This window comes from Dromaius novaehollandiae, chromosome 28 (assembly GCF_036370855.1).
Source record: "Dromaius novaehollandiae isolate bDroNov1 chromosome 28, bDroNov1.hap1, whole genome shotgun sequence".
Taxonomy (NCBI): Eukaryota; Metazoa; Chordata; class Aves; order Casuariiformes; family Dromaiidae; genus Dromaius; species Dromaius novaehollandiae.
The window spans coordinates 3,513,232-3,526,553 of NC_088125.1; the positions used below are offsets into that span (position 1 = coordinate 3,513,232).

A 13,322-nucleotide genomic window follows, 5' to 3' on the forward strand; every position below is an offset into this window, starting at 1 on the left:
GCCTCCCAGCAGCTGCATCCAGCTGCGAACATCTGGGACAAGGCAGGATTTGGGGGGACACGGATGGACCCCATCTCTTATCCCGAGCCCCACCCTGACCCAGCCCCACCCAGCTGCAAACATCTGGCACAGGCAGGTCATCGGGGGACGCAGCCTGTCTCTTGACGTGCCCCCCCCACTTCCAGCTGCAAACATCTGGCGCAGGGCAGGATTTTGGAGATAGGCAGAACCCCTCTCTCATCCTGAACCCCCCCCCCACCAGCTGCAAACATCTGGCACAGGGTAGGGTCCCTTTGGGAGGCACAAGAGCCCCCTGCCCGTCCCGTGCCCCCTGCACCCCCCTCCAGCTGCAAACATCTGGCACAGGGCAGGATGCTTTGTCAGGAGGCACAAGGACCCCCAGCCTGCACCCATCCTCCCTGCACCCCCCTCCAGCTGCAAACATCTGGCACAGGGCAGGACACTTTGGCAAGAGGCACAAGGACCCCCCCGCCCCACCACCAGCCCCTTCCAGCTGCAAACATCTGGCACAGGGCAAGATGTCGGTGGGACACAAGGACCCCTGCCCCTCCCGCCCCCCCCACCAGCCCCATGCAGCTGCAAACATCTGGCTGGAGGCGGAGGCATCTCCAACCGCCCCCCCCCCGCCCCGTTTTGCCCCGCGTCCCCGCCAGCCCCATGCCGCCACCACCGTGCCGCACGGCAGGATGCCGGGGGGGGGGGAAGGATGCCAGAGGCCCCCCCCCCCCAGCAGTGCCAGCCCTGGCGTGTCCCCATCCCTGTCGCCGTCCCCGCAGCGGGCGCGGGGGGCCGCGGCGGCCGAGCCACCGAACCATAGAGCTGCGCGATCCGCCAGCTCCTAGAGCTCACGGGCCGCGCGGGCGCTGGGGGATGCCATGCGCCGAGGCCCTTCCGTTGCCGGCCTCCCCGCGCCCCGCCGCCCCGCTCCCGCGCCGGCCCCCCGCCACCGCCGCCCCCCGAGAGACCCCCCCCCCGAAAGGCCGCCCGCCGCCAGGCCGGGCCCCGGCGAGGCCGCCCGCAGCGGTGAGTCGGGGCCTGGGGGCGGCGGGGGGGGGGGGCCGGGAAGGCGGCTGGGTACCGCCGGGGCCGCATCCTGCCACGATGCTGGGGGCTGCATCCTGCCACGACGCGGGGGGCTGAGCCGGGGTTGGTCCAGCCCCACGGCGGGGTCCCCGCGGCCGGGGCGGCCTCTCCATCACCTCCTGGCAGAGGGGGGCCGAAGGGGGGGGCCCGCATCCTGCAGGGCCAGGTTGGGGGGGGGGGTTGCAGCCTCAGCACCTTCCCAGGCATCAGGGAAACTGAGGCACGGGGGGGGGGGGGTTGCCCGGGGATCACCATTGGGGGGGGCAGCGACTGCCCCGGCTCCAACCTCAGTCGCATCCTGCAAAGGCCCCCCCGGGGCCGGCCCCCCCCCGGGTGCCGCGGCGTCACCCCGGCATTCGCCTGCTCTTTGCTCCCGCCGGCGCAGGGCTTCCCCGGCTGAGCGTGCCGGGACCGGGACGGCGGCCATGGAAAGCGAGGGGGAACCGTCCGCCCGCGACCCCCGGGACACTGAGCTCCTGGAGGGCAACGCCGCAGGTGAGCCCCCCCCAAAGCGGCGCCCGGCCCCCCGGGGATGGCAGCGTCCCCTTGGCCTCACGGGGCTCAGGGTGCGGAGTCCTGCCGGGGGGGGGGGGGGGGGGGGTCCCCCACGGGCTCTGTCCCAGCGGCCTTCCCCAATCCCGGGGCGCAGGGATGCCCCGATCCCAGGGCAAATGGATACCCGGATCCCATTGTGTGGGGCTGCGCTGATCCCGGGGGCAGGGATGCCCCATGGGGGTGATCCCACCTCAGGGTGCAGGGATGCCCCGTTCCCACAACATGGGGATGCTCCGATCCTGGGATGCCCCATTCCCACAGCGTGGGGACTCCCTGATCCTGGGGTGCCCCATTCCCACAGTGTGGAGATGCCCCAATCCCAGGGTGCAGGGATGCCCCATTCCCACGGTGTGGGAATGCCCTGATCCCGGGGTGCAGGAATGCCCCTTTCCCACAGCATGGGGATACCCCAATCCCGGGATGCAGGGATGCCCCATTCCTGCAGTGTGGGGGTTTCCCGATCCCAGAATGCCCCATTCCCGCAGTGTGGGGATGCTCCGATCCTGGGATGCCCCATTCCCGCAACGTGGGGATGCTCCGATCCTGGGATGCCCCAATCGTGGGATGCAGAGATACTCCATTCCCATGGTGTGGGGATGCCCTGATCCCGGGGTGCAGGGTTTCCCTTTCCCATGGTGTTGAGATGCCTTGATCCTGGGATGCCCCATTCCCACAGTGTGGGAGATCCCCGATCCCAGGATGCCCCATTCCTGCAGCATGGGGATTCCCCAATCCCGGGATGCCCCATTCCCGCAACGTGGGGGACCCCCGATCCCGGGATGCCCCATTCCCGCAGCGTGGGGATTCCCTGATCCTGGGATGCCCCATTCCTGCAGTGTGGGGATGCCCCGATCCCGAGATGCCCCATTCCTGCAGTGTGGGGATGCCCTGATCCCGGGATGCCCCATTCCCACAGCATGGGGGTTCCCCGATCACGGGATGCCCCATTCCCGCAGCATGGGGGATCCCCGATCCCGAGATGCCCCATTCCCGCAGCATGGGGGTTCCCCGATCCCGGGATGCCCCATTCCCGCAGCGTGGGGGTTCCCGGTACCCCACCGCTGCCCACAGTGCGCAGGGGGATTCGGGCTCTCGGGCCCCTCCGCGGGGCTGCTCACACTCCCGCCGGGGCGCCGGGCGCTGCACGAACCCGCCGCCCCTCATCCCGCGCTCCGGGGGAGCCTCCCCCCCCCCCCAAGCTGGACACTCGTCCCCAGCAGGGACAGGGCGGGCTGGCAGGAGACACGGCGTTGGCTGAGCCGGGAATTAAACCTGGGCTCAGGAGGAGGGTGTGGATGTCCCACTGCTGTCCCCGTCCTGGAGAGGGGACAGAGAAGGGGCAGCGGGGATGGAGGGGATGGAGAAGGGATGGAGAGGATGGAGAAGGGATGGAGAAGGGACAGAGGGGATGGAGAAGGGATGGAGGGGATGGAGAAGGCATGGGGGAGATGGAGAAGGCATGGGGGAGATGGAGAAGGCATGGAGGGGATGGAGAAGGGATGGAAGAGATGGAGAAAGGATGGAGAAAGGAAAGGACGGAGAAGGCATGGAGAGGATGTAAAAGGTATGGAAGAGCTGGAGAAGGGATGGAGGGGACGGAGAAGGCATGGAGAGGATGTAAAAGGTATGGAGGGGACGGAGAAGGGATGGAGGGGATGGAGAAGGGATGGAGGAGATGGAGAAGGGATGGAGGGGATGGAGAAGGGATGGAGGGGATGGAGAAGGGATGGAGAAGCGTTGGAGGAGATGGAGAAGGGCCAGCGAGGCTGGAGAAGGGGCACGGGGGCCAGAGCCCCACGCCTGCCCCGTGCCCGCGTGCCGGCGCCCAGCTGCGCTCTCCCTTGCAGCCCGCGCTGGGCCGGCGAGCACCGCGGCCCCGCGGCCCCCGGCTCCGACCTCCGGCAGCGAGACGCCCGGGCGCCCGGCGAGGCCGCGCAGGAAGGGGCCGGCGCGGCGGCTGGCCAAGGCAGCGGGCCGCGAGCGGGGCCTGCGGCCGCTGAAGGAGCTGCTGGGGCTGCGGCGAGCCCGCCTGCGGCCCACCATCTGCAGCGAGTGCGGCAAGGGCTTCAGCCGCAGCTCCGACCTGGCGCGCCACCAGATCACGCACACCGGCGAGAGGCCCTACACGTGCGGCGCCTGCGGCAAGGGCTTCAGCCAGAACTCCAACCTCGTCACCCACCAGCGCATCCACACCGGCGAGAAGCCCTACGCCTGCGGCGCCTGCGGCAAGCGCTTCAGCGAGAGCTCGGCGCTCATCCAGCACCAGCGGACCCACACCGGCGAGAAGCCCTACTCGTGCGGCGAGTGCGGCAAGCGCTTCAGCGTCAGCTCCAACCTCATCCGCCACCGGCGCACGCACACCGACGAGAAGCCCTACATCTGCGTCGAGTGCGGCGAGGGCTTTCGCCACAAGGCCCAGCTCCGCCGGCACCAGAAGCTGCACGCGGCGTGACGGGGGCCGTGCCGGCGGCGTCGCGGCCCCCGAGCGCCGGGACCGGCCTCGAGCTCCCGGCGGGCGCCGGCGGCGGGGCGGTTCGCCGCGGCGGTTTGCAAAATAACTCAATAAAAGGCGGTTCCCGAGCTGCGGCTTCGGCGGAGCCTGGTGTCCTCGGGCCTCGGGGCTTCGCGGGCGGCTGCTAGCGCGGTTCGGCTCCCGCCGGCCCCGTTTGCACCGTCCGAAATCGGACGCGGTCCCGGGCGCGGTCCCGGCTGCAAAAAGGGTTTTCCCATCGGCGCAGTTCGGAGCTGCCGGGAGCTGGAGGAACACCGGGCGCCCGCGGGAAGGAGCTGCCCCGGGGCCGGGCAGGCTGCCGGGGCGGCCGGGGGCTGCCGCCGCTCCCCGCTCCCCGCGGGCTGGCGGAGGGCTGCTGCGGCGGTGCCCTGCCCGCCAGCCCGGCGCCCGGGGGCAAGCGGAAAGTGCGTCCCGACCGCGCGGGGAAAGGCGGCTCGCGCCCCGTTGCATAATCCGCAACCATTATTTGCACAGGGAAAAGCTCGGCGTTGGAGCCGGAGCCGTTAGACAAAGCCAAGCCGCGCGCGGGGGGGGGGCTTACAGCGCTTTATTTTTACCCATCCGCCCTCCCCAAATCCCCGCTCCGGGGGCTAAACCTGCTCTGCCAAATTCCCAAGCCCCCAAAGCAGCGATTCCCATTGCCGGAGGGGGGGTTGCCCCCCCCACCCCAGCCGGGGGGGTTTGGGGGTCCCAGAGCCTGGTGGGGTGCGACGAGGCCCAGAGCCCCCCCCTCGCTTTTCCCATCTCCGCGCTCGCAAAGAGCCCAGCGGAAAAGCATCCGGCTCGCTCGGCTCCCTGCGAGCAGGCAGCACGGCCGGGGGAATGGGATGACGCTGGGACCTTCCTGTTCCCGGCCTCCCCCGTAAGCCCAGCCTCGCGGCGGGGGCCAGCGCCAGCCCGCGGGACCCCCGCTCCGGAGGAAGCGGCCCCAAAAGCAGGCGCCCCCCCACCCCAAACCCCCCCCCATCCTTCGGAGAGGTGAGTCGGAGGCCGGCGGCGGGCGGGGGGGGGAAGGCGGCATCGCGGGCGAAACCGCTGCCCTTGGCGCCGCGAGCGGGGCGCTCGGAGCCGCCCGGGCCGTGGGACCCCCCCCAGCCCGGACGCCGGGGCCCCCAGCTGTGTCTGGGGGATGGAGGGAGCCGGTGGCTCGGGGCCGGGCGGGGGCCATCGCGCTGGGGCTGGGGGCCCGAGCGGGCGTCCCCGCGTCCCTTTGTGCCTCGCCGGGGGGGAAACTGAGGCAGGGAGCGGGGCGGCCGGACGCGGCGGGGAGGAGCGAGCCGGGCTCGGGCTGTGCCGCTGCGAAGGGCCGGGGGAGGCTGGAAAAGGGCCGGATCCCCCCCCCCGGAGCCATCGCATTAGGCACCTTCGGGGCCCATTGGGTGCTTGGAGGGGGTGCAGGTACCTCTGGGGTGCACCAGGCACCTTTGGGTGGGGGGTACAGGCACCTTTTGGGGTGCGTTAAGCATCTTTGGGCACCCCAGAGCAGGGGGCTGGCACCTTTGGGGGTGCATTAAGCATCTTTGGGCACCCTGGAGGCAATCGCAAGCACCTTTGGGGTGCACCAGGCACCCTTGGGCACCCTGGAGGGGGGTGCAGGCATCTTTTGGGGTGCATTTAGCACCTTTGGGCACCCCGGAGCAGGGGGGCTGGCATCTTTTTGGGGTGCACTTAGCACCTTGGGCACCCCGGAGATGAGGTGCAGGGACACTTTGGGGTGCCCCGAGCACCTGGAGGGAGGTGCGGGCACCTTAGGGTAGCACAGGGCACCTCGGCAGGGGAGTGCAGGCACCTCTGGGGTGCACCTGGCACCTTTGGGCACACTGGAGGGGATTGAGGGCACTTTTGGGGTGCATTTAGCACCTTTGGGCACCTTTTGGGGTGCACCAGGCACCTTTGGGCACCCTGGAGGGGATTGAGGGCACTTTTGGGGTGCATTTAGCACCTTTGGGCACCTTTTGGGGTGCACCAGACACCTTTGGGCACCCTGGAGGGGATTGAGGGCACTTTTGGGGTGCATTTAGCACCTTTGGGCACCCCAATGGGGGGGGTACAGGCACCTTTTGGGGTGCACTGAGCACCTTAGGGCAAACTGCGGGCACTTTTGGGGTGCACCAGGCACCCTTGGGCACCCCGGAGGGGGGGTGCAGGCACCTTTTGGGGTGCAGGGGCACCCGGGGGGGGGTGCAGGCACCTCTGGGGTGCACCAGGCACCTTGGGTGGGGGGTGCAGGCACCTTTTGGGGTGCGTTAAGCACCTTTGGGCACCCTGGAGGCAATTGCAGGCAGCTTTGGGGTGCACTGAGCACTTTGGGCACCCCAGAGATGGGGTGCAGGGACATTTTGGGGTGCAGGGGCACCCGGGGGGGGTGCGGGCACCTTTGGGTAGCACAGGGCACCTCGGCAGGGGGGTGCAGGCACCTTTGGGGTGCACCAGGCACCTTTGGGCACACTGGAGGGGATTAAGGGCACCTTTGGGGTGCATTTAGCACCTTTGGGCACCTTTTGGGGTGCATTTAGCACCTTTGGGCACCCCAATGGGGGGGTGCAGGCACCTTTTGGGGTGCACTGAGCACCTTAGGGCAAACTGCGGGCACTTTTGGGGTGCACCAGGCACCCTTGGGCACCCCGGAGGGGGGGTGCAGGCACCTTTTGGGGTGCAGGGGCACCCGGGGGGGGTGCAGGCACCTTTGGGGTGCACCAGGCACCTTCGGGCACCCGAAGGGGGGGGGCGCGGGCCCCTTTTGGGGTGCATTAAGCACCGTGCGGCTCCCGGGGGGGGGGCGCGGGCCCCTTTTGGGGTGCACCGAGCCGGCGCTGGGGGGGGGGGGGGGCGGCGGAGCCGGGGGAAGCAGCGCGGCGGGGCCGCCCCCCCCCCCGCCGGCGCCGCGGCGGGGCCGGCGCCGGCGCGGAGCCGCCGCCTCCTCCGGGCAGGAAGCGGCGAGAGGCGCCGCCGCCGCCGCCGCGCGGGCACCTTCGCGGCGGGGCCGCGCCCGGTGAGCGCCGCGGGCGGGGGCGGCGGCGGGGCCGGGGGGGGGCGGGTTCCGCCGGCTCCCCCCCCCCCCCGCCTCCCGCCTCCCGCCCCGTTCCCGGGTGCCGCCCGTCCCTCTGCCCCGTTGCACCATCCCGCTCCGCCAAGATGGCTTCGGCCACCGAGCCGGCGGCCCCGGGGCCCCCCCCGAGCGGCCCCCCCCGACCTTTGCAATTGCCGCTGCAAAGGGAAATTTGAGGCATCCGGATCTGCCCCCCTCCCCACCCCCGCCGGATCCGGCCCCATCCCCCCTCCCGCGGGCAGATCCATCCCCTTTTCCAGGACGGATCCGTTCTTCCTCCCTTTCCAGGAACGGATCCGTTCCCCCCCTCCTCGTCCCCCCCCCACCGGACAGACCCGCTTGCCGGCCCCCCCGAGCAGCTGCAGCGGGGGGGGCGGTCAGGGTGCCGCGGGGGTCCCTGCGGGGATGGCGGAGAGTGGGCAGCTGCCGGCCCCGGCGCGGGAACCCGCCCGGGTTGGGGGGTTTCTCCCCAAATCCGCCCCCGCGGCTCCGACCGGGGGGAGCTGCTCGTCCGGCCCCGGGGCTGCTCCGGCCGCCGGCGCGGAGGGGGGCTGGCAAACCCCACTCCTCTGACCCCCCCGTTCCGGCTCCGGCTGCCCCACCGGCGCCGTGACCGGCTGCGTTTCCCCTCCAGGTCTCCGGAGCCGGCTGGGAGAGGTCGGAGCAGCACCGGGACCCACCGACTCCCCTAGGAGCCAAGGTAGCCGGAGCACCGGGAGGTGCGGACCGGAGCGGGGTGTCACCCCCCTTCCCAGCTCCGCACGGAGCCTCCCGGTGCCGGTCACGCGCTTCGGCACCTTTTCCCACCCTGCCCCAACCCGGCTGCCCGGGAATGGCCCTTCCCCAAAGCCGGATGAGGCCAGGGAGCAGGGGGGCACCCGGGGCTCCCTAAATCCCCGCTCTCCTCCTCCTCCTCCTCCTCCTCCTCGAGGGTGGGTGCTGGGGGAGAGCCCGGCACACGGGGTCAGCGGCTCCGGGGTGCTTCCGGCACCCGGGGGATCGCGCCGAGCCCGGCTGCAGGTGAGCGGGCAGCGGGAAGCGGGAAGCAGGCCAAGGCCAAGCAGGAAACGAGATGCAAATTTTTAACGGGGCGGGAGGAATTAACGAACCGTCCGCGCCAGGCCAGGTACCGGGGTCCTCGCGGCGCCCTCGGGAGACGCGGAGCAGGGACAGGCGGCCGGGGGGGACGCGGAGCAGGGACAGGCGGCCGGGGGAGCTAACGGCCGGGTGTTTCCGCGCTCGCTCGCAGGACGCCTGGGTCCACCCGCCCTCCCCATGGAGCAGGAAGAGCCCTGCGTCGTGGAGCTCCACGACTCGGACGACACGGAGATCGTCCGCAGAGTCTACATCGGTGAGGACGGGGGGGCCCCGGAGAGGCGCAGGGGACGAGGGAGGGCGACGACGCCCGCGCCGGGGCGGGCAGGGAGACGTCCGCGGGGGCTCGGCTCGAGGCCGGAGGGTCCCGGCCGCGGGTTTCAGCCCCCTCGCGCGGCCTCTCTCCACCCCGCAGCCGACGACGGCATCGTGAGCGACTGCGAGGACGAGGTGCTGCCGCACGAGATCATCCAGACCGTCATCCCGCACAGCCCGCTGGCCCCCAAGGCCAAGAAGAGGGCGGCGCAGCCGGGCGACAGAGCCCGGCCCCGGGCACCGGCCGCCGGCTCGGGCTGCGGGGCGGCCGCCGCGGCCCCGGGCTACGGCGAGGAGGAGCAGGAGGGAGGCGGGGGGCCGCCGGGGCGGCACCGGGGAGCCCGCCAGCGCCCCTTCATCTGCAACGAGTGCGGGAAGAGCTTCAGCCACTGGTCGAAGCTGCTGCGGCACCAGCGGACTCACACCGGCGAGCGGCCCAGCACGTGCGGCGAGTGCGGCAAGAGCTTCAGCCAGAACTCGCACCTGGTGCAGCACCGCCGGACGCACACCGGGGAGAAGCCGTACCGCTGCGGGGACTGCGGGAAGAGCTTCAGCTGGAGTTCGAACCTCATCCAGCACCAGCGCATCCACACCGGCGAGAAGCCGTACACCTGCGGGCAGTGCGGGAAGAGCTTCACCCAGAGCAAGAACCTCATCAAGCACCAACGCACCCACTCAGGCGCCCGGCCCCACCGCTGCGGCCAGTGCGGCCGCGGCTTCGCCCAGAGCACCAACCTGCTCAAGCACCAGCGGGTGCACGCCGCCCGCAGCCAGCCGCCCCCCTGCCCCGAGTGCGGCCAGAGCTGCCGCGACGGCGCCGAGCTGGAGCGCCACCGGGCCCAGGCCCACGGCCACGAGCCCTACATCTGCGTGGAGTGCGGCGAGAGCTTCTCCAAGAGCGCCACGCTCAACCGCCACAAGCGGGTCCACAAGCCCCTCTTCGTGCACTGAGCGGGGGGGCCGGCGGGGCCGGGCGCCGTCCCGGGGCCGCGATGCCACCGAGGGCGGCTTCGGAGCCGTCCCGGGCACCGGCCACCGGCCCTAACCGCGGCACCGGCGGCCCCCGAATGCCGCCTGGTCCGGCGGCAGCGGGAACGAAGGTCCACGGTGCTTCTCGGGGCCCTGCCCCGGCCACCCCAGCGCTCGCGTCCCGGCCGGAGCCGTGGAAGGCGAGACCTCGGCGAACCCATAGGGGTTGGACCCTATAGATGTATATAGCGCAGGGGGGAGGGGGGCAGGGGGGAACGTGTAAGGTAGAAGCCATATGCCGCTGCGACGCAGCCACGTAGCCGAGGGAGCCAGCGCGTGGGGCTGGCAGCGCCGCCCAGCCGGGCGGTCGGACGTGGCGTGCGGCTGGACGGGGCCTCGGCCGTAGAATAAAGTATTTCTGTTTGGGGGAACGTGGATTATTTCGTGCCTGGGGCGTCTCCGAAGGGAAGAGCCCGGATCCGCCTGCGCGAGGGCGGCGGGGGGAGCGCGGTGCTGCGTTTGGAGGCAAGCAGGGCCCTACTGAGCTCTTACCTTGATGCAAAGAGCAGCGAGAGAGGCTGGCACGCAGATCTCGGGGGTCCCTGCTGCGGGAGTGGGAGGAGCGCGATTCCTCGGATAAAGCCGGTCCGTATCGCGTGATCTTTCAGGCTGGAGCAAGCCCCCTTTTTCGCCTGGCAGGACTCCGCTTTGGGAGGAGTCCCGGGTTGTTTCCCCCCTCACGCGCCTCTCCGCCCCTGCCCAGTCCTGCCTCCCGCTGCTGCAGAGGGCCAAATTCCTGCCCTCGCAACCTTCCCGCTTCGAGAAGCACCGGATGCCGCCTGGGGCCGTTCCCTGCACCTCTAATTTATTCCATACACCGGCAGCAACGCGCTGCTTACAAAAAGGGGAGGGTTTGGCTGGGGCTTTGCTTCCGGGCGCCGCACGGGTTAAGAGTCAACAGCAGAGCCCTGCCGAGCAGGGAGAGTGTTGGGCAAGGGGGGGCCGGGCGGTCCGGGCCCCACCGGCTTTCTTCAGCAGCTCTGCTCTCATCCCGGCAGTGACGCTGGCGAAGGCGGCCCCCGAGGCCGAAGGCTACGCCTTCGTCGTCACGCCCTGCGCGGCCCCCAGGGCCGTGAGCTGCTGGATCTTCTGGCTCATCATTTCCACCACGGCTGCGGGAAGACAAGGCACCCAGGCAGTGAGGGGAGCTGCGCGGGGCCCCCCCCGGAGCAGGGACCCGCAGCGGGCCGTGGGGAGACGGGCCCTTACCCTGCTTCATGGCGTGCTTCTCCTGCAGCGCCGGCTGGATCTTCTCCATCTGTTTGGTCAGGAAGTCGATCTTCCGCTTGAAAAAGTCTCGGGCATCGTCTGCCGTCTGAGGGAACAAAGAATAACAGCTCCAGGCACAAAGTTCCTGCTGCCCTTCGGCTGCGGACAATTCTGTTTATGATCTGCTGCAGAAACGCAGCCAGAACGCGGTCCCTGCCTGACAGCGCTCAGTAACATCCCTCCTAGGGAGGGAGACGGAAGGAAGCTAAATGCACCCAACCCGGACGGGGTCGTACCCCCCCCCGGGATTGTAATTCAAAGCCAGCAGCTTGGTTTCCCCGCCCTGGCTCTGCTGTGCGCACTCGTAAGCCCCAGGCGTGCACACACACACCCCTTACCTTCTCCACGTAGTAGCCTGTTCCTACGTCTATCAGTACGTGCTCGACGTCCGAGAGCTTCCCGGGGACGTACATCTGGCGACGGGGGGTCAAGGGAAAGCGGGGAACCGAGACAACTAAGCGGCTCCGGGAGCAAAGCGCCTCGGCCCAGCGGAGCTGGGAACCGCGGCCCGGCGTCCTCGGCACAGTCACCGCCACGGAGCAACGCACGACCGAACAGCACAGGCCCGGCACGAAGCAGCAGAGCTCAGGTCGAGAGCAACGAGGGCAAAAATCTGTCAGCCCTGAACGCCCCAGCTCAGCCCCTGGCCAGAGGGGAAGGAAGCACCCAGGGGCGCTTGCTCAGAGAGGAACGAGGATCGTCCAGCACCTCCCCGGGAGGCAGGAGAGGCCGTGTCCCCCCTGGAGCAGGCACAGCCAGGTGAAACATCCCCCCAAGCCCCTCGGCCCTGGCAGCTGATGTTCCCGTGTCCCCGCTAGTGAAAGAAGAGTTAACTTCAGGGGACTAGCAGGGCTGGCAAAGGATACAGAGCTGGTGAGCGGGACCAGCAGGTCCTTCCCTGCAGAAAACAAAGCAGAAACGCGTGTTTGAGTGCTGGAATACATCAGCCCATCGCCCGCGGCACGGTGAGGGGAACCCAGAGCAGCAGCGCAACGCTGAACGGCCAGGTCTGGTGCTACAACCACATCCAGCCTCTCCACACACCCCGCGTGCTGAGGGCGCTGCTTAACACCCCACAGGGAAGGAGGCACCACAGAAACAAGTGCCTGGTCCAAGGGCATAAATTGACACAGAGCAGAAGAAAACGCAGGAGTTGGGGCCCTCAGTTGTGCGCTCAAAGCACAGGGGTATCCAGCCCGCCCTCGCGGGAGAAGGAGCCGTCCTTGGCAGCAGCCAGGCCTGGCAGGGCAACATCAGCCTCTCCCGATGCCGCTCAGGCAGCCCGGCCGGTGCTCCGGGGCTGGCAGAGCCAGCAGGGCCGGGGCGAAGGCGTCTCCCTCACCCTCGTTGCTTTTGTTGAGCACGTTGAGGCAGTCCTTGGCTTCCACGTACTTGGTCTGCACCACTTTGAGCTGGGCGATGGAGGACGAGAGGAACTCCACCTCCTGGCGAGAGAGCGCGAGCCCGTGAGCGTCCCCTCATTGCCAAAGAGGAACCGGCAGAGCAGAGGTGTCTCTAATCGAGCACCGCAGACAGACGGACAGGGCCGGGGCATGTCACCTGGCCACGTTCAGCCTCGTCACCCCCCAGCTCCCCCCTGCACAGTCTAACCTTACCCTGCCAGCCCCACAGCCCGGCCCAGTCCAGTCCCATGTGTCACCCCCCAGTCCCTAAGGCATGGTCCAGCCCCACTGTGTCACCCCCCAGCCTGGTCCAGCCCGGCCCAGTGCTCCCCACAGCCCGGCCCAGTCTGGTCCCACTTCAATAACCCCCGGCTCAGCCCAGTCTGGCCCCACATGTCACCTCTCGAGTCATCCAGTCCCCATAGCCCAGTCCGGCCTGGTCCCACACGTAACCTCCCGCTCCCCGGAGCCTGACCCCACCTTGGCACCCCCCAGGCCCCACTCCCAGCTGCTCCCAGCGCCCCTCACAGCCACCTCAGGCCTGGGCTCGCCCCATTTCGGCTCCTCCAACTGCCCAACCCGGCCTCGCCCAGCCCGGCACCCCCCCAGCCTGGCGCCCTCGGCCTCCCGGCCCTGTCCCCCGCCCCCCGCAGCCCCTCGGCGCGGCCCACCTGGTCGAGCTGGCTCTTGAGCACCTCCAGCTGCGGCAGCGACAGCTCCGCCACATTCACCTGCTGCGCCATCTTGGGCCGCCCGCGCCGCTCTAGCGCCGGCCCGACCCTCTCGCTGGTGCTGCCCGCGCCGCTCTAGCGCCAACCCGCGCCTCTCGCTGGTGACGCACGCGCCGCTCTAGCGCCAACCCGCGCCTCTCGCTGGTGCCGCCCGCCGTGGGGCTGCAGCGTCCCCTGGGGGCCGGCGGGGGCAGCACCCATGGACGGGGGGCACCCAGGGGTGTCGCCCCCCAGCAGGGCAGGGGGGGCCTAGGGTGCCC

General features: G+C 70.2%; 2 protein-coding genes across 2 annotated transcripts; one reads left to right on the forward strand and one right to left on the reverse strand.

Moving 5' to 3' along the window:
* The first annotated feature begins 661 nt into the window (after positions 1-661).
* Positions 662-10,030, forward strand: LOC112996063 (zinc finger protein 771-like). Its single transcript, XM_064498420.1, has 7 exons — positions 662-1,044; positions 1,490-1,599; positions 3,507-4,107; positions 5,002-5,149; positions 7,855-7,939; positions 8,470-8,571; positions 8,731-10,030. Exons 2-7 carry the CDS (start codon positions 1,530-1,532, stop codon positions 9,579-9,581), a joined length of 1,857 nt encoding a protein of 618 aa, XP_064354490.1. The 5' UTR covers positions 662-1,044; positions 1,490-1,529; the 3' UTR covers positions 9,582-10,030.
* A 413-nt stretch (positions 10,031-10,443) lies between these two features.
* Positions 10,444-13,156, reverse strand: PFDN5 (prefoldin subunit 5). The gene is made up of 6 exons (XM_026121367.2): positions 13,003-13,156; positions 12,271-12,373; positions 11,795-11,826; positions 11,267-11,341; positions 10,869-10,974; positions 10,444-10,771 (listed from the first exon to the last, which is right to left on the reverse strand). The coding sequence occupies exons 1-6, from the start codon at positions 13,072-13,074 to the stop codon at positions 10,692-10,694; spliced, it is 468 nt and encodes a 155-aa protein (XP_025977152.1). The 5' UTR covers positions 13,075-13,156; the 3' UTR covers positions 10,444-10,691.
* Positions 13,157-13,322: the final 166 nt, after the last annotated feature.